The sequence below is a fragment of the Colletotrichum higginsianum genome, chromosome 3 (assembly GCF_001672515.1).
Source record: "Colletotrichum higginsianum IMI 349063 chromosome 3, whole genome shotgun sequence".
NCBI lineage: Eukaryota > Fungi > Ascomycota > Sordariomycetes > Glomerellales > Glomerellaceae > Colletotrichum > Colletotrichum higginsianum.
The window spans coordinates 5,418,036-5,445,928 of NC_030956.1; the positions used below are offsets into that span (position 1 = coordinate 5,418,036).

The 27,893-nt window shown below is 54.3% G+C and overlaps 10 protein-coding genes across 10 annotated transcripts; 8 read left to right on the top strand and 2 right to left on the bottom strand.

The window, feature by feature from the left end:
* Positions 1-5,757: 5,757 nt before the first annotated feature.
* CH63R_05175 (Phenylacetaldoxime dehydratase) lies at positions 5,758-6,900 on the top strand (the record flags this gene model as incomplete). The annotated part of the gene is made up of 1 exon (XM_018300150.1): positions 5,758-6,900. The coding sequence occupies one exon, from the start codon at positions 5,758-5,760 to the stop codon at positions 6,898-6,900; it is 1,143 nt and encodes a 380-aa protein (XP_018161396.1).
* Positions 6,901-8,309: 1,409 nt separating this feature from the next.
* CH63R_05176 (Kinesin-like protein) lies at positions 8,310-9,864 on the top strand (the record flags this gene model as incomplete). The annotated part of the gene is made up of 8 exons (XM_018300151.1): positions 8,310-8,474; positions 8,574-8,601; positions 8,664-8,835; positions 8,904-9,040; positions 9,099-9,153; positions 9,212-9,277; positions 9,338-9,467; positions 9,541-9,864. The coding sequence occupies 8 exons, from the start codon at positions 8,310-8,312 to the stop codon at positions 9,862-9,864; spliced, it is 1,077 nt and encodes a 358-aa protein (XP_018161397.1).
* Positions 9,865-11,093: 1,229 nt separating this feature from the next.
* Positions 11,094-12,032, top strand: CH63R_05177 (Short-chain dehydrogenase/reductase; the record flags this gene model as incomplete). The annotated part of the gene is made up of 1 exon (XM_018300152.1): positions 11,094-12,032. The coding sequence occupies one exon, from the start codon at positions 11,094-11,096 to the stop codon at positions 12,030-12,032; it is 939 nt and encodes a 312-aa protein (XP_018161398.1).
* Positions 12,033-12,639: 607 nt separating this feature from the next.
* Positions 12,640-14,134, top strand: CH63R_05178 (Protein kinase; the record flags this gene model as incomplete). Its single annotated transcript, XM_018300153.1, has 5 exons — positions 12,640-12,860; positions 12,935-13,257; positions 13,344-13,645; positions 13,705-13,867; positions 13,944-14,134. The coding sequence occupies 5 exons, from the start codon at positions 12,640-12,642 to the stop codon at positions 14,132-14,134; spliced, it is 1,200 nt and encodes a 399-aa protein (XP_018161399.1).
* A 1,001-nt stretch (positions 14,135-15,135) lies between these two features.
* CH63R_05179 (Short-chain dehydrogenase) lies at positions 15,136-16,152 on the top strand (the record flags this gene model as incomplete). The annotated part of the gene is made up of 1 exon (XM_018300154.1): positions 15,136-16,152. The coding sequence occupies one exon, from the start codon at positions 15,136-15,138 to the stop codon at positions 16,150-16,152; it is 1,017 nt and encodes a 338-aa protein (XP_018161400.1).
* Positions 16,153-17,131: 979 nt separating this feature from the next.
* On the top strand, positions 17,132-17,989 carry CH63R_05180 (uncharacterized protein; the record flags this gene model as incomplete). The annotated part of the gene is made up of 1 exon (XM_018300155.1): positions 17,132-17,989. One exon carries the CDS (start codon positions 17,132-17,134, stop codon positions 17,987-17,989), a length of 858 nt encoding a protein of 285 aa, XP_018161401.1.
* Positions 17,990-18,475: 486 nt separating this feature from the next.
* On the bottom strand, positions 18,476-19,164 carry CH63R_05181 (uncharacterized protein; the record flags this gene model as incomplete). Its single annotated transcript, XM_018300156.1, has 2 exons — positions 18,476-18,641; positions 18,767-19,164. The coding sequence occupies 2 exons, from the start codon at positions 19,162-19,164 to the stop codon at positions 18,476-18,478; spliced, it is 564 nt and encodes a 187-aa protein (XP_018161402.1).
* A 2,577-nt stretch (positions 19,165-21,741) lies between these two features.
* Positions 21,742-22,356, top strand: CH63R_05182 (uncharacterized protein; the record flags this gene model as incomplete). Its single annotated transcript, XM_018300157.1, has 1 exon — positions 21,742-22,356. One exon carries the CDS (start codon positions 21,742-21,744, stop codon positions 22,354-22,356), a length of 615 nt encoding a protein of 204 aa, XP_018161403.1.
* Positions 22,357-22,457: 101 nt separating this feature from the next.
* Positions 22,458-23,601, bottom strand: CH63R_05183 (Xap5 domain protein; the record flags this gene model as incomplete). Its single annotated transcript, XM_018300158.1, has 2 exons — positions 22,458-22,829; positions 22,882-23,601. 2 exons carry the CDS (start codon positions 23,599-23,601, stop codon positions 22,458-22,460), a joined length of 1,092 nt encoding a protein of 363 aa, XP_018161404.1.
* Positions 23,602-24,206: 605 nt separating this feature from the next.
* CH63R_05184 (Methyltransferase-like protein) lies at positions 24,207-27,383 on the top strand (the record flags this gene model as incomplete). Its single annotated transcript, XM_018300159.1, has 6 exons — positions 24,207-24,766; positions 24,844-25,187; positions 25,758-26,016; positions 26,074-26,194; positions 26,250-26,415; positions 26,476-27,383. The coding sequence occupies 6 exons, from the start codon at positions 24,207-24,209 to the stop codon at positions 27,381-27,383; spliced, it is 2,358 nt and encodes a 785-aa protein (XP_018161405.1).
* Positions 27,384-27,893: the final 510 nt, after the last annotated feature.

Genomic DNA, 27,893 nt, shown 5'->3' on the forward strand with positions numbered 1-27,893 from the left:
TTCCTAAGATGGTAACCAATTGGAAACCTTTTTTACTTAAAAACCTTGAAGCTGTCAAGTTCCTGCACTAGATCGTGGGTGCTACTGAAAAGAACAAACAACCCAAGTGACACCGGCACGAATCCGCCTGTCTACAAGAGAGCTGATAGGTTTATCTTGATACTAATCTCAGTCACGCTGCTGTTTGACTGCTTCACAAGCGTTCCAGACCCCAGAACATCGTCAGATGTATTTCTAGACCTAAAATCATTATGAGCCACTCCGGTAATCCGGTCCTTGATGCAAATTGTATTGTTTCTATCTTCAACATCGAAACCGTCGCTTGGGATAAGTCAGTTTACCAAGTAGAATCTTCGTTAAAGGGACAAAAATCACTTGTGTCGATGTCATTGCCCGTACCTGCGAAACAAACGTCGTTGCTGTCGCCGACCCCTCCAGGGCTGATGGGCCTCGACTGCCTCCAGAGTCGAATTGCCGCGAGACCATCGCTGGTAACTGTCTTGAAATTGGACGAAGACGGAATTCGAAGGAAAGTCAGTATATGGCATTGGTCCAAACGAGCATGGAAATCAGACGAGCTAACAGAACCTTGCGACCATAAGTTACGAAGACTCTTGAGTAGATTTTCGGGGGATTTTGTACAAGACACTCCTTACTTCTAGATGAGCTACTTGATTGGTGGTACGGAGTCATTGTTAACTTCACATCTATGAATAATCCTGCAAACAGCGTTCATACTAGATGGCCACAGGATGACGGCAGTGCCTATCTCTAGTTTACGATTCGTATTGTGTTAACGTCTGTTCGGTCTTCGTACATCTTAAACTGGGTACTGTTGGCGAGTAAAGCTAGGCAAGATTCCATGTTCCAGTCTCTTGTAGTGTTTGAAGCATATTAAACACCAACTCCAGCTATTCGCGAATAGTGGTTGATTCGTTCATCCAAGTACCGACCCCAAACCCGGACATTGCGATGTCTCTACTGGTACCCGAACATGCCCGCATGATGCGTGGCCTCAACGATTACAGGTTGAATAGCACAAGTAGTTTGCTTCTTCTGGGCCGTCGAGCTACCTCTCACGTGCACAAGTCGGCCACAATGCCTGACCTGACACCGCATCAATGCCAGCTGTGGAACTGACACTTTATATCATCACCTAAGAGCCCTTTGAAGTATTCATAAACGAAGCGACTCACCCCTCTCAACTACTGAGTGTGTCCCGGTTAGAGTGTTGCTATTGGTACTTATGACGTGCCAGAAGTGTTGCGTTACCAGACCTTTGCTACCGACCGGCTTCTGTAAGTCAGACTACCCACTTTTCGGCACCCCCCCCATTTCGGCACCCCAAAAATGAAGCTATTCCCATCATACTCGTCGACTTCAATTAATCATTGACTTCTTCTAGATGCAACAACAATACAGCTTTCAGCTTCACTAGGGTATTCAGAGTCGCTGGATTCGGCTGCATCATCCTCTTTTTCCCCAGCCTTAAGTTGCGCCTGCTGGATGTCTTTGATGTTGGCGAACTTAGTGTTAGGATCCAGCTGGACTGCCCTTCTTTTCCTTACTGCAGTATTGGTGACTTGGGCCTGCAGAAGCTCCAGTTTCTGCTGGGTATTTGCCAGCTCATATGCCTGCTCGCTGAAGCCTTTTTTTACCTTCCTGAATAGAAGGCGTTGAGTAAAGGCATCATTCTCCAGCTCTGTGAATAGCTTCAACTGCCCAGCTAGATCCTTCATCTTCCTTGGCGTCGACCATGCCACTGCAGATGACGCAGATACCCATCCTTCAGCTTCCTTGCCTCCAGACTGCCCTTTGCTGACCTGATCAGATGATCCTGATGCTGCTGGTGTTGATGGGAGCAGTAGGGAGCTCATCAGAGGCTTCGCCATAGAGACAGGCCACAACCCTGTCCATTTCCAACCACTTCTAATGTTCTGCATCGTCATACCTGCAGTACGAGCCTTCTGATAACAGCCTATAAAGTTCCTCTTGCCTACAACAGTTGAATCATTCCACTGACCAAGGTATCCAAGCTCCTTCCTATAGGCTGCCTTGACAGGGCTGAAGACTGACTGATCAAGTGGCTGGAGGACATGGGAGGTATGTGGCGGTAAGAACAATAGATGGATGTTGTTTATATAGCATAACCACATAAAGTCAGTCGTTGTATGACTCCCATGTCCATCCATGATCAGCAGCCTGACCTCCTTGCCCTGAGGAAGAGTCTGAGGGATGAAGACCTTCTGCAGCCATTCAACTGCAGTGGCATCTGAAGTCCATCCATTCTCCGTTGCAGTGAATTGCCATCCTTCATAAGGGCCAAGGTCTAGAGGAAACCACTGCTGCTGGACTGCCTTGCCCTTATAGATAACGAGGGGATTCAGAACATGGCCCAGGGCAGAGATGCATTCGATGATGGATACCCATGCCCTTGATCCAGGCTGTTTCTTACGTACAGACTTCGTCTCAGACATGCCCAGCACCAGCCCATTAGATCCCTGGCCCTCAAGGATACCAGTCTCATCCATGTTGTATCTATTAGCTGGTTTGATGCTGGTGATCTCTGGTATGGCGAGTAGTTTGAACCAGTCCCTGATGACCTCAGTAGATGCCCCATTAACACGCCTAGAATCGATAGGGCGACTTCTCTGGACCTTGACTGATGGATTCCTCTTCAAGAAGGCTTGGATCCAGCCTTTTCCTATAGGCTCTGTATCCCCCATGGCATGGAGGATCCTTTCTGCGAATAGCCTCACTTGCAGATGGGTTGGGGCAACACCAAGGGCATGCTGAATGCGAACCCATTCAGCCAGTTTAGCCTCCTGACTAACAGAAAGTCTCTGCAGGTCAGAAAAGGCAATTGACCTTGGTTGAGTGCCCTTAATCCGATACTGAAGTGTTGATCTTGGGATGCCATACACCTGACCAGCCCTCTTAATGGGCATGCCGTTGGTTATTGCGTCAAGGGCCTGATTGACTTCATCTTCGGTATACTGGCCCATAAGGTCGAAAAGAAGCTCTGAGGAAAAAATGAGGTTATTCGCATAAGTATAGAAAATGTTGTTGATGTTGAAAGTTGAGGGGTATGTTCTGGTGATGAGGCATTTGAGGCATTTTTGGGGTGCCGAAATGGGGGGGGTGCCGAAAAGTGGGTAGTCTGACTTATTGGCATTGCCATCAACAGGAGACGTCGAAGGCAACCAAGACCCCTTAAACAAGGAGAGAAACCAACAGGCTTGTCGACCGAGGAGACTGCAGTTTCAAATCCAGGGTCTCTCTCACAGGGCTTTCCCACTTTTCGAAGCCGTAGCCGAACCTGAGTCAAGTCCAATCTGGTGGAGGTACCCTATCAACTCTGCTGAGGTTCCGCTGACTCATGCAAGGTCCAGTTTATGCGGTTAGAATGGAGACCAAATTTCGGGCACATCCCATGAATTGAGAATATGCAAGTTGGGCTGCGTCTATTGATACCGTTTACCAGGTTTCCCAAGACAGAGCAGGCCCGCATCTCAGATTCTCGGTTGGAGATGCTGTGCTGCTGTTGATCGGCGGTGAGGTTGTTACAGGACCTAGGCTAGCTCTTCCGTCCCCTCCTCCGTGCTCGTGCTCCCCACTGGCGATACTACATTGTGAATGTCAGAGTGCTTCCCCCGTGCCGGGTTGCAGCCTGAGCCTTGACGCAGGGTTGTTTGGTGGTAGTCTGGCTCTCTCTCTCTATTCCTTTCGGGCTGTCCAGATAGAGCATCTGCATTACCAACGGTGTCCATCCGTCTGCGGGAAAGGGACGATTAACTCAACCACCCCCCTTTTGAACCACCCCCGCATTTGAACCACCTCATCCACCACATCAACACCAGCCTTGCCACTATTCCCATCGATTATTCCTCGGCCCTACCACCTACCCAGACGCAGCTTTCTGGCTCACTAGGTAATTCTGACCCGCTGGATTCATCTGCATCATCCTCCCTTTCACCTGCTTCAATCTGGGCCCTCTGTATGTCTCCTATATTAGCAAACTTGGTGTTAGGATCTAACTGGACCTTTTTTCTCCTACCCTGTTGTTGGCTGTTGATGTGGGCCTGTAATGCTTCATTCTGATGCTCCACAAAGGCGAGTCTATAGGCCTGGTTATCCCATCCCTTCTGGATCTTCCGAAATAGATGCCTTTGGGTATAGACGCTCTGGGACTCCTGCCTCAGCTGACTAAACAGCTGAAGCTGATGCTGAAGGTCAGCAGACTTTCGTGGTGTTGACCATAGGACTTCGGAAACAGCAGATTCCCATTGCTGACTGCTGCCTATATTGCCTGCTGATTGACTAGAGGATCCCTGACTGCCTGGTATATCCTTGGATACGAAGGAGTTGGATAGAGGTCGTGATAGACTAATAGGCCATAGTCCAGTGTGCTTCCAGCCACTCTTGATGATCTGGGCAGTAAGGGCATCCTTCCTTGCCCTCCTATAACAGTCAAGGAAGTTCCTTTTGCCTGCTATAGTTGAGTCATTCCATAGGGTAAGGTATCCAAGGTATTTCCTATAGGCAGCCTTTAGAGGTCGAAAGACTGACTGGTCTAGAGGTTGAAGGACGTGAGATGTATGTGCTGGCAGAAAGATGAGATAGATGTTATGCTGTATACACTGCCACATAAAGTCTGTGGTAGTATGGCTGTGATGTCCATCCAGGATAAGCAGTCTGGCCTCATCAGCTTGCCTAGGGGCAGTCTGGGGGATAAAGACCTTCTCCAGCCATTCTAGGGCAGTGGCATCAGTCGTCCAGCCATTATCTGTAGCTGTAAACTGCCATCCAGCATATCCAGAGAGATCTAGAGGAAACCACTGCTGCTGGACTGCCTTGCCCTTATATATAACAAGGGGAAGCAGAGACTGCCCATCAGCAGAGATGCATTCAATAAGGGATACCCATACTCGAGATCCAGGCTGTTTTTTCTGGATATGCCGAGTTTCTGAGGAGCCCAGGACCAGCCCATTAGTCCCTTTGCCCTCCATAATACCAGTCTCATCCATGTTCCATCTGTTGGATGGTTTAATGCCCTTGACTGCTGGCAGATCTAGACGATGGAACCATTCCTGGATTATATCAGCCTTGGCCCCATTTACACGTCTGGCATCTATTGCTCTGCTTCTCTGAGTGCCTATAGAGGGATTCCTGCGAAGGAATCTAGTCACCCACTTCCTCCCAAGTGGTTGAGGATCACCTAGGACACGCCTTGCTAGTTCTCTCAGTTGCTGATGAGTAGGACTAAAGCCTAGGGCAGCCTGAGTAGTGATCCAGTCACTAAGGAGGCTTTCCTGGGTCTGAGAGAGCTTCTGCTGGCCAGCAAAGGCAATATCCCTTGACTGGGTTCCTTGTATGCGATGGCGAAGGGTTGGATAGGGGATTCCCCAGGTCAATGCTGCCCTACGGATGCTGCATCCACCTGCAACATCCTCAAGGGCCTGTTGGACCTCATTTTCGGTATATTGCTTCATAGTATTAATGTAAAGGTATGCTGAAAAAACGGTATTGTTTGGAGTAGAATTGCAATTGTTGTGATGTTTTGGATTAGAGGGCTCTTATGGCTGTGGTGGGGTGAAGCTGTAGATGACGTGGTTCAAATGCGGGGGTGGTTCAAAAGGGGGGTGGTTGAGTTAACATGTAACGTTATAAAACCCCAAATGACCAGCCTCTGACTTGCTCGAGCGTCCTCACCTACCCTCCTGTCATACGCAAATCATTGTCGTACAGTTACTCAAGATGCTTCGCTCCCGTTTCCCTACCGCCCATCACTTCACTGTGTCCCTTTTCGGGTGCCAGTACCACGCCGATTCGCCGTCTCCGGAGAAGCTGGCCCTCATCAACAAGTTTGACGGTCTCATCAAGGCCGCCGCGATTCATGTCGAAGAGCTCGAGCAGAATGATCTGCCGTCCAAGATCTGGATGAGCTACTGGAAAACGCCCCAGCTCTTCAAGGCATGGTGGGAAAGCCCGGAAACTTCCGCCTTCTGGAGCTCCCTTCCCGAGGACGCCGGGTTCTGGAGAGAGACGGTGAGCCTGCCGGCCACCAGATCGATGTACGAAACCAACAAGCCGATACCTTCCGGCTTTGGCCACTGCGGAGAGCCCATCCCCCTTACCGAGAAGACGGGATACTGGGGTGCCTACCGTTCCCGCCTGACCCCTGAGTCTCCCGAGGACAAGTTTGAGTCCCCTTTGCCCGCGGTTCCAGAGCCGCGGCCGTTGTCCGACAAGGTCAGGTCCGGCAGGGTCAGGGTGTCCAAGTTCCCCGACAACATCTCCTTCGTCGTCGAGGGCCAGGACTACAGCGCCATGAACGACAACGAGCGCAGCCACTGGAACGAGAACTTTGACGGCCTCACGAAGCAATGGGTCACCAACGTCGTCACCGCCGGCCCGACAAAGGGAATGCTCTCCGCCAGGGCCTGCCACGCCTTTGCCGGCGAGAAGCAGCCGGGGGCTACGACGAACGGCGCGACGAACGGTGCCTCGACCAACGGCACCAGCAACGGAGCGGTCACCAACGGGCACGGAATCTTCCCTGGCCTGGACTACATCCGCCAGGCCCAACTCCTTTTCTGGCTGGACCTGTCCAAGATGGAGCACATTGGCCGCACGGACAAGGTCCATGTCAAGCTCAGGCGGGACTTCTTCGCGGCGTACGGGCCCGGTGGGGTGATGGAGGGAGGCGACCTCCTCCTCTGGGTGGACGTGGCAGTGCTGAAGGGGGAGGAGATGGATGCGGAGTATGTGGGATGTTACGATGGAACGGGGTTCCTCGCATACGACGACCATCCCGCGTTTACGACGGAAAGTGTGAAGACGGCCAAGCTGCCAGCGTTCTTTGACGCGCCGATCAAGTCCAACCCGATCGAATGGTAGCCAAGCAGCTGATTACGTATGTCAGTGTTTCTCCGTTCTCAATTTATCCGGCGTAGCATCCAACGACACTTTGCTCCATGCGCGCTTTGACTGTATGTTACGTGAACTTATACTACCTGATCTGGGTTGTGTTAGGCGATTGTGTCTGCATCCAGAGCGCCCCCCCCCCCCCCCCCCTGTGCTTCGTCTGACCCTTGCCCCCGTGTTCATCCGTTATATTACAGATACAAAGGACTACCGGGGTGAAATTTCACTCAATCAGGGTCTGCACATTCATCATCAGAAAGGGATAGCCCGAGTCAGTTGGCCTGAATAGAGTTCACCAGGGTAGGTTGCAGTCACTCCACCTGCCGGCAGTTCTCCCCGGATGGAACCAACCGTTATCAACGTCAACTATGCAAGTATGCAAGGGAACTCCAATTTTGCAGTCTTGGTGGAGCTGGGTCGACTGAAGCATACCCGACGGGAAAACGCACAAAGTACGAAGAGTGGAGAGAGACGTGCCGTCTAACCACCAGTATTCTGCGGTGCTTTTTGGTAGCTGAGGGGCTAGAATACAAGGGATTGGGTGTCTTGAATCATTACAAGCGAGCCAGTGCTGTTAGATTGACTAACCGGTGTTCTTCACATGATATCCAGATTTCGACTTCTCATTCGCACAACTAAGCAACATCAAGGTCCGGACTCCCTGCCATGACGTATCTAACGGGACAAAGATTCTCAATCACTCCTTTAATCGTACGTTAATGCCCCCGGGGTTACAATCAATGTTGCTTTTCAGAAGGTTTAATGCTTCCTTGGGTGGAGGACTTGGTGTTCCCGGCCGGCATGCTAAGTCATGGGCAACGGCCAGGACTGATGAATTGGGAAAGTTGGATGCCGATCTGGACACCGTGAGCTCTCGCACAATTTACTTGGTCCCAGAACCCCCGAAATCAGAAGCAGGAAAAGGGGGTGTTCTCTCTGGACTGTGGACCAATGTTGTCTTCTGCAACCCCCCCTCCCCTCCTGGGTACGAGGAGTTGACGACTCGCGACCATAGAGTACAACGTTAATCCACTTTGGGCAATCTGAATCTCAAGGGAGTTCATTCAACTGTTGTTGCTTCGGCTCCAGGGAGCCGGGGGGCGTTGGTCGATCTCCAACTGCCGGTGGAGGCTCACTTGATGAAATCGATCGTGTTTTTTGGTAGGCAGAAGAATCTTCAAACGGTTCGCGACCAAACGCCTTTAAGCTCATGCTCTCCTTTCCCACGGAATCGTGACTGCCTAGCCAGCCAGCCGTGCACTTTGTCAAGATAACGCCAAATCACTTTACCACATACTGTTTTCTGCGCCTCGTCATCTTCTCTTTGTTTAACAACCCATTGAGTATCTGTTGGCGTCCGGGCGATCCCGGCATCCGCAAAAATGGTTCCCGAAGCTCTCATGCCGGCGGTGATTGAGATGTGGGTTGAGTATGCCGTGGGAATTCTGGTTCTGTTTCTTCGCATCTTCACGAGATACTCTCGAGTCGTCGGCTTGAAATGGCAAGGGGACGATTACTTGGCCGTTGCGGCAGTCATCTTGTTCACAGTGAGTTCGAATCCCGAGTCCTCATAGAAACGGTCCCCCCAAGGCGCTTTTTCCCTCTTCCCCACCCCCGGAGCTAGCTCCGCTAACGATGCTGCGCAGTTCGAGGTGATGATGTGCCAGATCATCGGTAAAGGGAAACCCGTCTATAGAGATCGTGGCTTGTTGTCTAACACGGAAAAAACCATCTAGTTGAGAAAGGAAGCATCACAGGAATGACGGACGAAGTTGCCCTGACGCTGACGCCGGAGGAATACAAGAGTCACGAGGTGGGAGCAAAGTGGCTGTTTGCCGCGTGGTACATCTACGTCAGCATGATTTGGAGTCTGAAGGGCATCATGCTCTTCTTCTTCGCGAGAGTCACGTAAGTCTACCCTTCGAACAGACCCTTGGCCACGCCCCAGCAGACATGCTCACCACTGCATTTCACAGCAAAACTCTCCCCGAGGAGCGTCTTGTCAAAGTGGTGTCCGTCGTGACAGTGGCTGGTTATTTGGCAACCCTCGGCGTCGTCACCGGCCATTGCCGTCCGATGCACAAGCTGTGGCAGGTGTACCCATACCCAGGAGGTGAGTAGAGAAGCCAAAACATAATGAAGGTCTGCTCCTGGTTTCTCACAACTGGTAGACGACTGCTCGCAAAATACTTCAAAGTACTATGCTTTGGTCTCGACGAATGTTGCGTAAGTCTGAGTAGTTATCAAACAAACTCGACTGGCAAAGCTTACTGAACAATTGCAGGACCGACATCATGATCATGTACATTCCCATCCCGTTGCTGTGGAGGCTCCAAACCACGTTGAAGAAGTAAGCAGTCCCTTCCTATCTTACTCGTCCTTTCGAGTTCCTCACACGACGCAACACTAGAAAACTGGCATTCGGCCTCATGTTCTGCGCTGGCTTCTTCATCATCATCTGCACCCTACTTCGATGCATCATTTGCTTGCAAACCCCCGAGCGACTCGACTTGGGGCTCAACTGGTCTATCCGGGAAACGGTAAGTTGACATACGCGCCAAGTCGTACCGTTTTGATGGCTTGGCTGCTGACACCCAATCTCCCCCTTCGCAGGTCGTCGCCATCATTTGTACGAACGCTCCGTCGATCAAGCCGCTGTTCCCCAGTCGCAAAACGGGCTCCGCGAACACCAGCACCCCTTCCGGACTGGTAACATTTGGCGGAAGCGGTGGCACGCACAAGATGTCGCGCATCAAGGGAAGCCACCAGAAGCTGGACGACACCTCTGTTGGGAGCCAGGAGCACATCGTCAACCCGAAGGGCACCAGGAACCAGACGACCGCTTTCGTCGACGACCACAGCTCCGACGACGGCGCGAACTACAACAGGGGGATCCAGGTCACCAACGAATACACGGTCGAGGTTGGTAGGCAGTAGGAGGAGGAAAGCGTAGCTGCAGGTGGTGCCTGGCGATGATGGCTAAAGTAGCAGAAGCCAACTCTCGGTCGTAACCCCCTCCCTAGCAGTACGGCACTCATACCATGACAGCGAGGAAAGTTCATGCCATCTGCGATGGCCGTTGTTCTGCTGGCAGCCAGCGACGGACTTTTAATAGACGTTTTACGAATTGATCGATTCAGCTGCTAGATCTCCGGCATTCGCCACGCACCCCATGCATCTTCTGCCGGCTACATCCTTTAGCATCATCTCCGTCCCGATTCCGTCCGAGTTCGAACCCTTAAACTTGATGGCAGTCTTTAGCCCCATACTACTCCCTACAGCCAAAGTGGTTGGTTGGACCAAGGTGATGTTTGTTGTGGAGGTCCAGTTGGTATCACGGCCTATCCACAATAACATGCTCAGTAGCGTATTGTTTTCCCTCGATTCTAGGTTGGGGCATGAAGGTCAAACGCACTGGAGCATATCGTGGCGTCGTTCCCACCATGCCGTCGCCTGCCCTGCCTCTTCGCTCCCACGACAACAGGTAATGCTGTGGGCGGCCTGCGGAACCCCCGACGGCTCAATCCAAACTGCCAGGCCTAACGTCTATTTCTAACTACTTCTCAAGTGCGCGGGTTGGCAAACTAATCATCTCCAAGTATGGTCTGCACCATACGTACCTCCATTGAGCGGATGACACCCCTCACACGTGGAATGCAAGCCACCACCATACGCGTTTGACCCTTTGCTTCGGGTCAATCGAGACCCCGTCGCTCTCTCATTGGGACGTCGGTGAGATTGTGACTGGATGTTTCAACGCCCTAGTCTGGTCTGACAGACACCTGGGTACCTCCTGTCTGCTGTGCCGTGCGCGAAGCACCTCTCATTGGTTGATCAAGGTTAAAGGATGCGAACCCAGAGAAACAAGCCGGCCTGATCCGGGCAAATCACTAGCGATCGGGTCGAACAAGACTCCGTGTCTCGGCATTAAGACGTATCACCGTTACCTGGGGCTGAACACACCTACTAGTGTGTGTATCAAATGCGATTGATGCCGTTGACGAGGGGCTACAAGCGTACGTATATCAAAAGCTTCTCTCCCATCTGCAGAAACATGCGCAAAACATCATTACTCAATCCAAACGAGAACCAGCCACAGAAGCAAGAATCTTACTTATCATCACTCATCTTGCGCCCCAAACGTGCCCGATCCAACACCACAAACAATGTCGAACTTCTGCAGCAAGTCGGTGGTCTTTGAACCAGAAAGCGACATCCCCGATCTCGCAGGAAAGGTCATTGTCATCACTGGAGCCAACGCCGGCCTCGGTAGGCAATGCGTCCTGGAGTTCTCCCGACACAACCCGGCCCAGATCTGGCTTGCCGCACGCAACCTCGACAAAGCCACGGCCGCCGCAGACGAGATCCGGCAACACGTCCCCAACGCGCCGATCCGGCTCCTCGAGCTGGACCTCACCTCCTTCGAGTCGGTCAAAAGAGCCGCGCAACAGCTGCTGGCCCAGGCGGATCGCCTTGACATCCTGATGCTCAACGCCGGCATCATGGCCACGCCGCCCGGGTTGACCAAGGAGGGCTACGAAGTGCAGTTCGGAACCAACCACATGGGCCATGCGCTCTTCGCCAAGTTGTTGCTTCCACTCCTGGACAGGACTGCCAAGAGCAATCCCGACTCGGACGTCCGGGTCATCTCGCTCTCGTCTCATGGCCACACCTACGCCGCCAAGGGGGGGCTCAAGTACGACACACTGAAGACGGACGCGGACGCTCTGGGATCGTACGGCCGGTACACCCAGAGCAAGCTGGCCAACGTCCTCTGGGCGCGGCACATGGCCAAAGAATACCCGCAGTTCACCGTCGCTTCCGTCCACCCGGGCGTCGTCAGCACCAATTTGGTCGCGGGGACGACCGGCTCCCCCAAAGCCCTGCAGTATCTGATGGGCTTCGCCAACAGGTGGCTCGTCAATTCTGTGGAGAAGGGTGCCAAGAACCAGCTCTGGGTGTCCGTGTCGAAGGACGTCGAGACCGGACAGTACTACGAGCCCGTCGGAGTGGGCGGCCAGGCGAGCAAAGAAGGACAAGACGATGTGCTGGCCAAGGGACTTTGGGACTGGACCGAGAAGGAGTTGCGATCGCACGGCGTTTGATTCCTGGTGTTCGGGTCCAGAGGCGGATGCTGAATGGCGGCGTTGTTACAGTTTGTTGCGACAGCTCCTGCAATGCGTCATGAGTCGGGTGGTATGTTAATTACGGTGAAATGTGTAGGATTGATAGTTGAGTTGACTCTGAGTCTTTGATGTAATGTAATAGCTAGCAGCTTGTCCTTTCTCACTTATTGTCTCTCGTTTTTTTCTTTCTTTTTTGACGCCATTTCGATTCACAGTAGGAGTTCCTCGTCATATTGGCTAGTGTTGTAGACTCTGCCACCTAAAACCACCGTAAATAAGACACTTGGTCATTAGGTAGTTGACGAACAAGATGTTTTGTTGATGGTTATTTTTAAAAACATACATAGCTCACTGAGCCACCCCAAGCACAAAAACATCAAACCCTGCTCGTCGAGCGCCTACAGGGGAAATCCGGTGGCTGGGGGGGGTACAGCAAACAGTTGTCAGTGGTCACACAGAGTTTGTGGGGATGGACGGCCCGCATCTTTGCTCGTCTCACTCCCCCCCACAAAACCTCTTCAAAGCAAACCCTGCGGCGTATCATCATGACAACTTCACCGCCTGCAACAGTTGCTACGCCATATCGATGCCAAGAAGAAGCCACTCGCCTCCGAGGCGGCTGCCGGAAGCTGAGCCCGAGGAGCTCTACGGGCCCGAAGTACGGCTAGAAGAGGAGGGCTTCGCCTGGTACAACCCGGACAAGTGGTATCCCGTCGAGATCGGACAGGTGTTTGAGTCACGATACCAGGTGCTCTTGAAGTTGGGCTTCGGTTCGGCTTCTACCGTGTGGTTGTGTCGCGACCTGAAGTAAATCTCATCCCCCGCTGTGGACTCGTTTTTTCTTCTTCTTCAGTGAGACAGGCTTACTGACGATGAACCAGCTCGCATTCCTATGTCACTTTGAAGGTATACGAAACGGGTCATCGGCAGGCCCTGAACGAGGAAAGGGTGCTTGACCATCTGTGGCGTGTTTCCTCAGACCACCCGGGTCGGAGCCTTCTTCGTTCGATCAAGGCCAGCTTCGAAGTATCGGGCCCGGCAGGTCCACATGTGTGTCTCGTTTTCGAAACACTCGGCCTGTCGTTGGCAGATATCCGGGAGCTCGCCGGTGGCAAAGTCCCAGAAAACCTCCTGAAAGGTCTGATATATGCTCTGCTGTTGGGTCTGGATCACATGCACTCCGAGGCGCACGTAGTTCACACAGGTATGTGAGGGGTGGAACTCGAGCGGCTAAAGTTGACAAAGGGCTTTCTCTCTCCCCGAGACTGCATTACTGACCAACGTAACAAGACATCCAAGATGGAAACATCATGCTTGCAATCACGGACACGTCGATCCTTGACGACCTTGTGGAAGCCGAGTGGGCCTTGCCTAGTGCGAGGAAGATTGTGGGCGAACGGATCACCTACGCATCCACAGGGCTAGAGATCCCCGACGACCCTGGCGATCCAATCATTTGCGACTTCGGTGATGCTCGGTTCGGCGACGGGCCGTTTGAGGGTCAGGTGATGCCCGATCTGTACCGTGCCCCTGAGATCATCATTGGAATTCCTTGGGATGAGAAGATAGACATTTGGGCCCTGGGACTCATGGTAAGACCGTGGAGCCCCGGTCTCTGGCTGGTCAGCATATGCTAAAGCAAACCCTGCAGATTTGGGATTTGTTCCAAGGGAAGCTGCTGTTCAACACCAGGCACCGAGACCGCACGGCATCACGAGCAGCGCACTTTGCCAGGATGGTATCTCTCTTGGGTCCGCCACCCGATGACCTGCTGGAGAGAGGCTCGTCGTGGAAAGAGTTATTCGACAAAGAAGGTGTGTGGAATGGAATGTTCATTGAACAGCCAGGTTGGATCAACAACGCTAATATCAATGGGAAACCCCCTTCCAGGGAAACTGATGATCGATGGCGAGATACCGGAATCGTCGCTCGAGGAAGAAGAGGGTAATCTGGAGGGGTCTGAAAAGGCCGAGTTCCTCATCTTTTTGAGAAAGATGCTTCAATGGAGGCCGGAGGATAGGCTGTCGGCGCGAGAACTGATGGAGGATCTTTGGCTGAATCGCCAACAATCTGATGAGTAAACAGGCGATCGATCCAACCTTCAGTTCCAATGCATGACAAACCAACGACCTAGACCACTCTCGTGACAGTGCGTCACCGGCCCCAGTTTGCGCGGGGCGGAGAGTTACACGGCCGATTGTGTCTGACGTGATCTGCCACGATGCTTCGTTAGAAAACCAACCATAGGGGGGGTTGCATTGGGTTTAACGTTATGAAGTCTTCGTTCTCTGACTAAGGTAACCGGCTCTCGCCATCCAATTACCTAGACCTCACGACATGGGGAGCACCCTGCCAACTACACTTTTGGAATAGTTTGAGCCACGGTGTTTTCGGTTCAACTTGTCCGTCTCGGAAAAGAAGCGGCACAAGGGGCCCCCGACCACGATGGTAAAGCATCAGGGATCGGAATCGGAGAAGCTCAATGAACTAACCCCGAGACTCGAAATCCCTCTCTCAGGACACTGTGGGGAGATCGAATAACGTCTTTATCCCAAGCTGATTAATCCGGTATGAAGATGAACCGGCCGGCCAAAGCACGCCACAATCCATTCCTAAACTCTAAATGAAATGACAACCCTGCAAGTGGGCACCTCAGTTGTCCCAACGAGACAGTCCAAGATCGTTGCGAGACAGCCAAGTTGCGTTCTCAAGTTGAGCCGCGTCCGGTTAACGCGAAATTTCTAAGCAGTTTTCCTGAGGCCCTTGAGGTCCTGGGGTCTTGCAACGTTAGAGATGTGACGATTATTGACAGGCATGAGAATGGCCAGAGACCGAAAACATTGCATTGCTGCCAAACTTGAATCCCGGTTTTGAGTTTCTGAGGTTCAGCTTAAACGATCATCAGCCGGACGAGCCGGGCTTTGCAGCATCTCTCACTGAGGGGGAAGAATATAAAGAGGGACATTTGCTACCTCAAGTCGACAATAACCTCATCAGCTCGAACCGAATCACAACTCCCTCCATCCTTGTCGCAAGAAAGACGTCTACACGCAGACACAGGAACCAACATCAAAAAGTCACAATGTCTAGATACGCCAGTGCCCACGTCGATCCTCAGGGCCCGGGAGATGCGCGTCCCACCGCCCTCCAAATCGTCGAGGACGAAGGCCTGATCGGCAAGCTCGCCGGGAAAGTCGTCCTCGTGACGGGCGCCAACGCGGGCATCGGCGCCGAGACGGCGCGTGCCATCCACGCCACGGGCGCCACGCTCTTCCTCACGGCCCGAGACTCGACCAAGGCCCAGCAGGCCGTCGACGGCGTCAGAAACGGGCCTGGTCCCAAGTCCGGCGCGCCGATCCACGCCATCGAGCTCCGCCTGGACTCCCTGGCCTCGGTCCGCTCGGCCGCCAAGGCTTTCCTCTCCAAGAGCGACAAGCTGAACCTGCTCATCCTCAATGCGGGCGTCATGGCCACGCCCGAGGGCAGAACGGAGGATGGCTTCGAGACGCAGTTTGGGACCAACCACTTGGGGCATTTCCTGCTCTTCCAGCTGCTGAAGCCTGCGCTGCTTGCGGCCACATCTCCCGATTCCGAGTTCCAGTCTCGCGTCATTTCGCTCTCGTCTTTGGCCCACCAACTCGGCAAAGTACGTCTCGATGACTTCAATTTCGAGAAGGAGGCCTACCAGCCCTGGAGTGCATACGGGCAGTCCAAGACAGCCAACCTCTACTTCGCGAGCGAGCTCGAGAGGCGCTACGGGTCCAAGGGACTGCACGCCCTCTCTCTGCATCCGGGCGTCATCGCCACCGGCCTTTTCCAGCATCTCCCGCAGGACCAGTTGGAGTTGTTCTCAAAGGACGAATCGATGCAGAAGAGGATGAAGAGCATTCCACAGGGTGCGGCGACCACGGTCTACGCTGCTTTGAGTAAGGAATGGGAGGGCAGGGGCGGCAGGTATCTCGCCGACCTCGTGGAGCAGGGCCCGGCTCCCGAGTCGGAACACGGCCGCTCTGGGTACGCACCCTGGGCTTATGATGAGGACGCAGAGAAGGAGCTTTGGGAAAAGTCCAACAAGCTTGTGGGCTTTGAAGAGGACTGATGGCAAGGCATCAGAGGCAATTGGATGCTAATTTATGAGTTGACGGCTTGTATATTGTTCGGTCAGAGAGTGGCGGTGGTGTTCTCATCGTATTGTTACTTACACCTATGTTGGAATAGCTGTCACCTGAATCAATTTCACCATTAGGACAACATTGCTAAGAAGTCCACCCCTACAGCAAACGAAGTTCGTTTTGAGTCACGACTTTACTCCAGCTCATCTCTATGAGAATTTTCCTTGACTTGCATGGTCTCGTCGGTGGTATCACATCACACAATGTTCGCCGAGTATCAGTGCATCACTCACCCGAGCAACCGAGATCGCAGCATCCCGTTGGCATATTCCAACATGAGAGCGCAAAACCACCTGCAACATCAAGGCGTGTGGGACTTGAAGTAGAGGCCAAGGATGATGTAAAAACCGTCAGTTTATACTAAACCAAGAACCTTCTCTCTATCAACATCTGATACACAACCGAGTGTTTGTTGTATGACGCGACACCAGTGATCACCAGAATCGTCTAACCAGTGAGGCTGCAGGGCAACGACGGAGGCAGTCTTTATCTGCTGAATACCACTATTAGTATGTTGAAATTCGAATTTTTCAACTCAGGAAGCATAGCGCCGCACCCCCTCTGGACGAACATCAACCAGCAGCAGTTACAACACAAAGGCCGGTCCACTCAACAACAAAGTTACATCTGTCTCATCAAGGTATATATATGGGATACTCAGAAGCCTTCCGCGAGAAGAAGGTTCGACGTGAAATCGGCAAGACCCAAAAGTGAGTAAATCGTCCGCAAAGGCTAAAACATCTGCTGTCCAGGCACCGTCCAGAGCGAAGAGTTTTCTTTCGATTGCAACATCTTTTCAGATTGTTCCCTCGTAGATCATTGTTCCCTGACACAAAATCCCATCCCTCGGGTATCTCCTCCGCAGCGCATCACAGAGCAACCCCATCCCGCAAAAAAAAAAACACGATGAAGCCCGTAGAACACACGCAGCTCGCCGACCTCGTCCGGAGGAAGCCCATCCTCCTCCTCAAAACCGCGTGGATGGGGGCGAGCTACATCCAATCCATCGCCCGCCGGGCGCCGGGCGCCATCCTCCCCCGGAACGGCACCATACGCTCCGCCCTGCCCGTCGAGCTCTGGTTGGACATCGTCGACCTGCTGACCGAGGACCTGCGGTCCAAGGGCCTCGAGAACGAGACCAGCCTCGTCCAGCCCTTCTGCGTGTTCTACACCGCGACCGGGGCGGTCCTCTACTGCGCCGAGATCACGGAGCGCACCAAGTGCGGCGGCCTCAAGGACGGCCGGGCCGTCCAGGTCTACGAGTCGTACCTCCAGAACCCGAGCCGCACGCCGCAGACGCCCGACGACTCCTGCCCCTTCACCCTGCCGCGGGCCCACGAAGCGACGCTCAAGGCCGTCTGCATCGAATTCGCGCTCCTGGTCTCCGGAATCAATGTTCTCTTCGACGACGTCACCGTCCCGGACATCATCGCCCAGTGCGAGCGCGGCGCCTGCGAGGTTTGCGTGCCGGACCAGCCGCGGTGGCTGTGCCCGTGGTGTCTCGAGGGGCCTCGTGCGCGGTCCATGTTCCTGAGCCAACGGTATAGGTTCACTGTCGACATGGGTTTTCACAGGTTCCTAATGTTCTGTCCCCTCTGCGTTGGCCTGGACAAGTCGGTGGACAGTCTGATGCTGTACGGGGACTCGGACCGGCTCGACCTCAGTCAGGATTCCCCCTCTGTGGGACCATTTGACGATTGGTCCAAGGGTGTATTATCAGACTTGGGATATGAGGAGGAGAAGCGCTATTCTGTAGACCCTTGATGGTGACCATCCATGCAGTAGTCATGGCGGTAAACAGTGCAATCATTTGACGCAATAGACGTATAAAGCGTCTTTAGCACGGGGGGGAGGGTTTATTGAAGGGGAATTCGTTAAACTAGGATTACTCCGTATGTGATACTCTATATGTCCCGCTACCCTCAAGTTTTCCTATTCAAGAGTTGATTGATCATGTCTGAGCAATGTTCATTGTTCGCATCCCTCCTCCCCAGCGCCGGAAACCATGCAAATGTGTCGTGTCGTCTATCGTAAGGAGCGGCGTGCAAGCGAAGTCGTAATCATGAGAATCGTGTGAAGCGTTGCGAATGAGTGATTGTGTGTACAAATGAGTGAATGTGTGTTTGTATGAGTGGGTGAGTGAGTGTATGGCGAGAATGAGTGGACGAGATAGACGACGTCTGTTGAGTGAGTGAATGGAGATCTCGCCCGGATCCCAAGTCGGAGGCCGTCGGAGAGAAGAAGCCTCGCTTAGGCAACGCCATAGATCTCCTTGATGGGCGTCGGCAGCGTGATGATGTCGCACTTGATGTTGCGCTGGGAGTAGATCTCGCCGATGGTCCAATTGTTGTTCTCCCAGGACGTCTCCTCGCACTTGAGATCGGCGACCGCGTCGCCCTTTGCCGTGTAACGGGCCCTGTTGTGTAAACCGCGTCAGCCACTTTGTTTCTGTTGCAACGCCGGAACTCATCACGGGCACCACAGCCCCCCTTAAAATAGACTTCAAGACACGAATGGAGACGACGGATGAGGGAAACTTACGGGTACTTGGGGTCGTCATTGCAGGTCCACGACTGGTTCAACGCGAGGGCGCGGTCCGGGTAGCTCCAGGTGAAGGAGGTCGCGGCGCTCTCGCCGTCGGGCGGGCTGCAGGTATAGACCTGCTCGCCGTAGAAGAAGTCGTTGAGGCGATTGCTGGCGGCGCCGCAGGTGACGTTGTAGTCGAGGGCCGGGTTGGAGACGTTGAAGCTGACGTAGCCCCACGAGTTCTGGTGCGCGGGGGTGCTGAAGATGTAGCTGGCGTGGTAGTCGAAGCCCGTCAGCGTCCATCCGGTAATCTTTGCCGACTTCTGGCCGCAGGTGGGCTCGTCGTCCTGGCGCCGGGCGATGGGCGAGGCGAAGGCTGTGCTGAAGAGGAGGAGGGCGGGAAGAAGCTGCATCCTGGCGGGTTGTGAGAGTGGTGAGGGTTTAAGACTTAAATGGTGGATAAGAGGAGAGACGGGATGGAATGAGATGCGGGGATGAGATGAGCAGATGTGTTGAGAATGAAGTCTGGGAACGAGGTGTAGCTATGTATTGCAGCGATGATTGAAGTTTCGATTGTTGAGACGGGAACCTCTCGAGGTTTAAGTATCCGACCAACGTGAACGAGATCTTCACCGCACCGGCAAGATATTCTGTTACTTTACTCTCCCACGCAAACACGCACCACGCACCACGCACCACGAACCACGAACCAAACACATTCATCCCTCCAGCCCACGCAGCCGCATGAAAGTCGGTATGGCCGGACGCCAGAGAAGGGGGGCGCACCAGTCGAACATGACGTAGCACCGGAGGGCACGATTCTCGTATTTCCCAAAGTCCCGAGGAGGCCAACTGGCTCCGTCTTGCCCGGCCTTTGCCTGCCGTTAACTTTTTCCTACTTCCCCACAAACGCAGTGTAGATCCTCGCTCTCACTCGCTGGCCGGTAATAGTGGACAAGCGGGAGAAACAAAAAGAGGGGGGGACGGGAGGCAGACGCCCAGGGGCGCTTTGTGGTTTATTGACCGATTCCGGCTTGTCGCTGCAGGCACCATACTGTATTGGGTCGAAGAGGGGCGAGAAATGCCATTATTAGAATGGAACGTCTCTCATCTTCATGTTTCCACGCACATCAGTCAAGACATCCATGTGATGTGTCCAACGGACGGCACTTTGACCCCGTTGAGGGAGACGGCATGTGCCCTGAGTAGAACGCTGATCGTAGGCTCGTATTGGCAAAATTTGGCAGGGAATCCTTTGCTGTTGGTCGGCGCAGCGCAGTGTCTCTCTGCAATGGCACTTTGGCTTTCCAACGACGGACCCTGTTGTTGCACCACTTACGGGTACGGTGGCTGGGAAGTGGTTGGTCGACTCCAATCAAACGACTGTGCTTGAATGCGCGGAGATGGGATGGTTCCAGGGTCTCGGAGTCTTTTCAGATGCCGTCTTTAGCTGTTATGGACGGAACTTTCAACGAAGGAGAGCATGGGCACCCGCCAGGACAGCAACGATGCATACCGCTACGTCTATTCGCCGGCCCCCGTCGTCCCACGGAACACGATGCATCTTCCTCAGCCGCGGGTCCACTGAAGAACCACTCTTCGATCGGCACTTGTCATGCTCGTCATGCTTGTCATGCCACCGGGGCCGACGGGGCGACGTCGGGGGAGTTGTTGCGCCCCAAATCCGTCTTTTCCTCGACGGAGGGAACCGCCCCTCCCGCGCTGACGCATGAAGAGGCGGCCAAACGGCGCGCACTCGAGCGGGCGGCGGAAAGAATTCGATCATCGCGTGCCTTTTGCCTTTGTCTCTGTCTCTCCTCGAGCTGGCTCTAGCGTGCGAACGTGGGAAACGTTACACCTCGCAGCGGTTGTGTTCGTTTCTCACCGACTCGCTGGGCTCCAAAAACACATGTAGCGGTCGCAGCCAACAACTTCTCTGCTCCCCCTGCAGTGCAGCCCGAGCAGATTGTCATTTTCAAGCCCAGATGGATGGCATTGGATTGTGCCGATGCAGGAACGCAGGCTGCGGATCTGACCGCCGGGTGCCTTTTTGTCACAGATCACGGTCGCCGTTGGTGAAAACAGTTACACGCTCTGCAAGCTGAAAAGAGGCGGTATGCAACCATCCCGAGACGGTGGAGATGTCTCCGGGAAGCGATTGCATGTTGCACGAACGGCGAGCCAGACCGCTGAAAAAAGCCAATTTCCTGGATAGGGAGAAACAATGTGCAGAACAAGCCACAGTCCTGCCTGAGTGGATCATGTGGGTGGCGCATGAAATTGAATATGGCGCAGTCCCTGTGGCAAAGCAGTCTCTGTGGCTTCCAAGATCCCGCATCTCTCCGTCAGTCCAGCCTGTCAAAGGGCGCTCTTTGCCCATGCCTAGCGGCCCAAGCACGGGCCCCCGGCCACATGTCTCCTTGGGCATCCCCGACAGGTCCAAAAGCTCCGGAGATCATTCTCACAGCGATAGCGATAGCGATGGATAAGGATGGGTTGGGTAAGGTTGGGATGATCGTACATCAAGAGATCCCGCCGGCCAATGGACGTGAAGCATGACGGACCATCGTGAGAAGGAAATGCGAGGTTCTAGACGCGAATAGATGGTGGGAGAAGCGAGTCCTGCGAATAGGAGTCGGTGGGCTTCCACGTTGGTCGTGCCGATGAGAGTATGAAGAACCGATCCGACGAACGAGAGCCCCACGTGTTGACATGGTTTGTTCCTAGAAATGGACGACAATGGTGGGTCGGGTCACGGTTGGTCACGGCGCGATGACCGACTCGACAAAAGGGGGGGGGGGGGGGGGGAGGTGGAAAATTCTAGACCACCCTCATGTTAGTTCATAAGCGGCGAGTCCGCGGTATTCACTAGCACCGACCGTGTCCCACGTTTGTCTGATCCCCTTTTCGTTGGCGAGCATTTCAAGAGTTGCCGGATTACCAGAAGCGCTGTTGCCGAAGAACCAAGAAGAGTGTTTCATAGGGTGATAATGTCGCAAGCGGACGCTGCTGATCCGAAGATGCCCGTCAATATATATCGCCAGTGTCATCAAGCTGAAGACGAAGCCGCCGCCGTGTCTGATGGCCCTCAGCCACCTCGATCCCTCCAACAAGGCACCGCCGTAGGTCGTGAACAAACCCTTGCCGAGACCTCTTCTGCCATCATGAACAAAGTCGCCCTCTTGACCTCGTCGACGCACGAGCCCGGCGTGACCATTCGCCAGCGCTCAGACCTCATCGCCCTGTTCGGGCCAACATTCGACATCGCCATCCGCTGCCAGAGACTCGTCGCCTTGGCGTCGACGCTGCTCTTCGTCTACGGACACCTCCTCGCCACCTCAACCCTCACGTCGGCCGTCGTCGCGAGCCGGCTCATGGCCGCCTATTCGTTCCACGTCGCCAGGACCACGGCGTCGACGCTCCGGGGGCCATTACGGCTTGCGTGGAATTCCAAAAGAATCAAACGACTGAGGAAGAAATTCTTCATGGAGTTCGCGACTACGATACTGGGCCCAGGAGGCAACATGCTGATCGTCTTGGTCTTCTGGCCAGGTTGGATGATCGTCCTGGGCGCTCTTCTTGCCGTTCGGATGCTGGCGAAATGAGAATTTGCGAGCAAAATGTCGCTTAGGCGCCATCATCCCTCGCAGAGCGTGCCTATGACATGGACAAGGTCAAACATGTCTTTCCATCGGCAGGCGGCCACTCATCTCGAAAAGAAGAACGTGTTCCCGCCGGCATCCTTCCGAACTTCCGAGTTGTAATCCTTCTCGGGGTCGAACTCCTGCCACATGCTCGCCGGATAGATATGCTTGTTGCGCTCATACCAGCGGCGATCCACCACTTTCGTCAGCGTAGGGTCGTCGGTCGCACCCTCGAGGGTGTTGATGTCAGGCAGCGCCTTCACTGCTGCAGCCTTGAGCGCCGCCGCGGTGGTAAGCCCGCCGTTCGGCGCCGCGGGTGCTTCCTCAGGCTCGGGCAGGTCTTTCCTGGGCGGAGCTTCGGCGCTGTAGTTGAACAGCAGTTGGCCACCCGGGCCCGCGCTCTGGTTGAGGATAAAGAAGTAGAACTCATAGTGCTAGAGGGCAGGTTAGTCAATTGCCCGAATAGAAGAATGCGGTTGGACTCACATGAGGAATGATGATGGATCCCCTGACAAGCATCAAATCGTCGACCCCTACTCGTGCCCATTCCCTGCGAGCGTTTGCCTTTTCTCCCACGCCTAGCTCCGCGCCGACCTTGCGGCTCTTGTCCAGGAAGACCCAAATGTAGTCGCCCTTCTTAACGCGCACCGTGCCGCCCGGTATGTTGGAACCGTCGTAGAAGACGAAGGGGATCGCGATCTCGGTGGCCTTGACTGCCTCTTGGATGGCCAGGAACTCGCGGCGCAGGGCCTCCCGCTCGGCAGCTTCGCGGCGCAACGCAGCCTTGGACATGACCTTTGGCACAAATGCCACGGACGAATTGGCGACGACCTTGGCCTTTGCCACTGGCTTGTCGCCGTCGCCGCCCTCAGCCTTGCCGCTCTTTTTTATTGGCACCGAGTCTTCTTCGGGCTCTTCATCGTCGCCAAAGGACAGCTTGCTGCCGCCGATTTTCTTCTTTTTCTTCTTCGGTTTGCTTGGAATGCCGGCAGAGTCGCTCGCGGGATCTGGCGTCGCGGATATGGATCGGTCGGGGGTGGATGCGCCGGACAAGGCGGCTTCTCGTTCGCGGTCCTGCTGGTCGAGGACTTCGGCGCGTCGCTTGCGGAAATCGGAGAGTGCGACGAGGCCAACGGTGCTGTCCGAGATTCGCTCCGTCACTGTCTTGTTCGACGGCGTGAACCGAGAATTTGTCTGGTCGGACATGGCTGGTGTCGTCGAGACTGTTGTGGATGGACCTCGAAACGCGAAGGAAGGAGGACGGCTTCAGTTTCTGTCTACAAAGGAAGCTTCCGCGACGATGGGAAGAAACGAAGAAACGCGGAAGTACGTGTGAAAATGGGTGCGAGACTAAGATTGACACGGTACATGGATCCACATCCCGCAGTGGATCCCGCTCGCTTGGAGCCCCACTTACTCCCGCCTTCACCTCTTGACGCCCGGCGGTCCAGGTCCCCGTCACCTCTCATTTTCACCTTGTCGCCCCCTGCAGCGAGTGAGCTGGGCTGCGTTGTTTCCCATCTCGTCTCCAAATTCCCCGCCACCTGATTATTTTCCCCGTTTCTCATATTATCGACTGATCTTGTTCGTAGCGAGTGTCGTTTTTCTTCAGTTTGTTTGCTCTTCGTTTCGCCGGTAGTCCCGCTCCCGTCCGATCCGCCTTGCTCCAATTGTGTGTGGGTTGTCACCCCGTTTAATAAGCGCCCCTCACCGCCGCCGCCTCTATTGCCATCTGGCATACGACCGAGAGAGAGAGAGAGAGAGAGAGAGGGAGAAACAGAGAAAGAGATAGATAGAGACCACGGTAAACGATGAACACCCAGCCTGCTGCCACCTCGTCCGCGCCTTACAATGGCCCTGGGGCATATCCGACTGCGCCCTCAGGGGGACCGCCCGGGTTTGACCATCACTCCGGGCCGCCTCAGTCCACCACCCCGACGGCCCCTTATCCGGGCCCAGGCTATGGAGGACCTCCGCCGGCTGCCGCTCCCAGTGTGAAAGTTCAGCCTGCGGTCGAGCACATGGCTGGCCCGGCATATTATTCGAGCCCGTATTCGCAGCAGCAGTCTGCGAGCGTGGCCGAGGCACCCCGCCCTTCTGCCGCCCCTCAGCCTCTGAACCCTCTTACGACCACCACTCAGGACCTGAAGTCGGCCAAGACGAATACCCAGTTTGCTTTACGGGAGTACCTGTCCCTGCAGAGGAAGAGGAGCCGTCTCGACGGAGCGACATCGCTGGAGTTGGAGGACCAGATCAAAACCCAGGGCCGTATCTTACTTCATGATCTCAAGTTCTTGAGAAAAGAAGTCGCCGTCCTTGTCAAAGAGGGCGAGAACCATCGCTGGAGGAACTGGCTGATCGGTGGGGCTGTGTATGTCTCTTATCTGCCCGATCTTGATCAGCGCCTGTCTTCACAATCGGAAGCTTGGAAACTAACAACTCCATTAGGGCAACCTTCATCCCAGCTGTCAAGAGAATATTCCGCCGCCCGTCTGAAAAGTCGGATGACCAAGTGCAGGCCTCCAACAGAACCGAGTACGCCTTTTGGCGCAGCAAGGCCCTTGTCGCCCGCATCAAGGACAGCCTCCTCGGACGGAACAGTTTCGCCAGCATCGCCTTCTTCGTCTTCGCCGTCCTGTATGTTTTCACCAACGAGGTCTCCCTCCAGGTGGCCAAGACCGTCTCGAAGCGGCTGAAGCGACTCAGCGCCAAGATTGAGCGGGGCGACGCCGAGGTCGTCGAGCAGGACGCGAAGCTGCTAGAGGGATGGCGATGGCGAGTGCTCATGTGGGGTCAGTGATCCGGACAAGAGATATCTGGTGGGCGTGATGAGCATCTATGACAGACATGAGCCGACGACAGCGTTTGCATGATGAATGGTGTGTTGATTTCTTGTTCTGTTTGGGGCCGTCTGGTTTCAGGGTATGCGGCTGTACATATTGTTAGCAAATCTCATCCTAGGTACAAATTTGTTTACATGCTTGGATTCGCATCAGGCAAACAGTCATCACCGCAATGCGTGAACTGCTAGATTTCAATTCAACATCAGCATCATAGCGATGTGCTGTGTAAAATGCAATTACCGCTAACGGATATGCGTCAAAACAACAGACTGTGCTTATCCACTCTTTATGCAACTACAATTGCTATTTCGATTCCTGGCGCGAACAACAAACTCGGGGCCAGGATCACGAAGTATCGCACGTCTTTTCCAACAAGACGTTCTGTTCTGGACCGTGGAGTTTCCAACATCACGTATCTTTCCAGATCAACTCAGCCAAGCGAAACATCATCGGTGAACCAGTCAACTCAGCAATCCACTGGGTTCTTGCTGAAGCACACACTACACTACCACTCCTCAGCTCATTCATTTCATCGACAAGCCCCCAACAAAGGGCTAGTAATCACAATGTCGAGCAAGAAGAGACGTCACTCAGACGCCGAATCCAAGCATGAGACCGACAAGTCGTTGCAAAATGCGGTCCGCCACGCCGGTCGCGGGTCAGCGACCACGCGACCCCAACAGCCCGGCACTCATGCGGATGCCTACTACCGTAACCTGTACTCGACGGAGCCGGATTTTAACAACTTTGGCCGCCAAGACCCGGCTTTCGGGGCCATGTACGATGTGCCCCGGGTTTCCCTCGCTCGTCGACAAGAATGCTGACCTCTTTCCAGGCTGAAGAGAGGAACCCTCGACTTTGACGACCCTGCCGCCGTGATGCAGCTTACAAAGACTCTGCTAAGAATTGACTTTGGCCTGGGGATTGAACTGCCCGAGGATCGTCTGTGTCCACCTGTGAGATGGCGTCCCCGAAGTGTAAGATCAAGCAACCGAACGCTGACGGCTGCAGGTGCCCAATCGCCACAACTACATCCTGTGGTTGAAGGGTCTGCTCGACAGCACCACTTACGACGACCCCGACCGCAAGTCCGTCGGTCTCGATATTGGAACTGGGGCGAGCTGCATCTATCCGCTACTTGGATGCACCCAACGACTTTGGTCGTTCTTTGCCACCGGTATCACTCCCGCCGCTGAGACGCTGGCTTAGGAGGGCGGCCAACACTGACAATATTCAGACATTGATCAGAAAAACCTGGCGTATGCCAGGAAGAACGTGCAATCAAACAACCTTCACAACCGGATCTCGGTTGTCGCCCGTACGGCCCAAGACCCCATCCTCTCTCTCGACTCCTTGGGCGTCGACGAACTGAGCTTCGTCATGTGCAACCCCCCGTTCTACACCTCAGAAGAGGACCTTCTCGAATCCGCACAGAAAAAGTCGCGACCCCCGCTGACGGCGTGCACCGGAGCGCCGGTCGAGATGGTGACGGACGGCGGAGAAGTCAGCTTCGTCGGTAAGATGCTCGAGGAGTCGCTGGTTTTACGCGACAGGGTGCAGTGGTACACATCCATGTTCGGGAAGCAGTCAAGTCTCGAGGAGTTTGTCAACATCCTGCGAGAGAAGGCCATCGACAATTATGCCGTCACGGAGTTCGTGCAGGGCAACAAGACCAGACGGTGGGCCGTCGCCTGGAGCTTCGGGCCCATGCGGCCGTCAGAAGAGGTCGCCCGGGGCCTGAAGGCCGCGACGTGGAAGAAGATACTTCCCATGGCCGTCGAGTCGGAAGTCGTCAGCTTCCCACTGGATGATGGGGCCGGGAAGCTCGGAGACAAGATCCAGGGGCTCATGTCTTCGCTCGAGCTCACGTCTTGGGAGTGGGACCACGAGAGGCTCGTGGGCATCGGCAGGGCGCGAGAAAACGTATGGAGCCGCGCCTGGAGGCGAAAGAAGATGCGGGAGGAGCGTGATGGCAAACCCGAGGTTGCCGTGACGGACTCTGAGGTGTGCAGATTTGGGTTCGAGGTTGCTCTGAGGGTCGGTAGGGAAAACATTGCGGTGCTGTGCCGGTGGAGGGAAGGCCATGACCAAGCCATCTTTGAGAGCTTTGGCGGCTTCCTGAAAACGCGGCTGACAACTGGATAGGGTGGCAGCAGAATTCGCTTGTACAATCATTGGTCTATGGTTATCATTGTGTAGGCTGACTAAGTGTTCTCTGAGTGTGATTCAGGGTTGGTTTGCTAACCAACGATACTAAACAAGAGAGTGAAAGACAGCCAAGGCGATGTGTTGCTTGGTACATGAGCAGTGAATCACGCATGTCTGTCAAGGCAAGGACCAGTATAAATACCTCCTGTTTCCAACAGGAATATTCCAATCCACTTCAAAACAGTCCCTGCCAATTCATCACGAATCAAACCCAGAATTGAAACCGCAAAGCCACTTCCAACAACACGAACAACATGCCGGAACCCTCGCAGCAGCCCAAGTCGGCCTCCGCCGCACAGTCGAACGAGAAGACGCAAGAAAGCAAGAAGCCCCAGGACAAGTGCTTCTTCGGCGACGACGAGTGCGAGCACAATGTCGACAGAGACAGCTGCCCCCACTGCAGCCCGGCCTTGGAGCTTAGCCGCTAGGTGTCTTCAGCACTGGAAG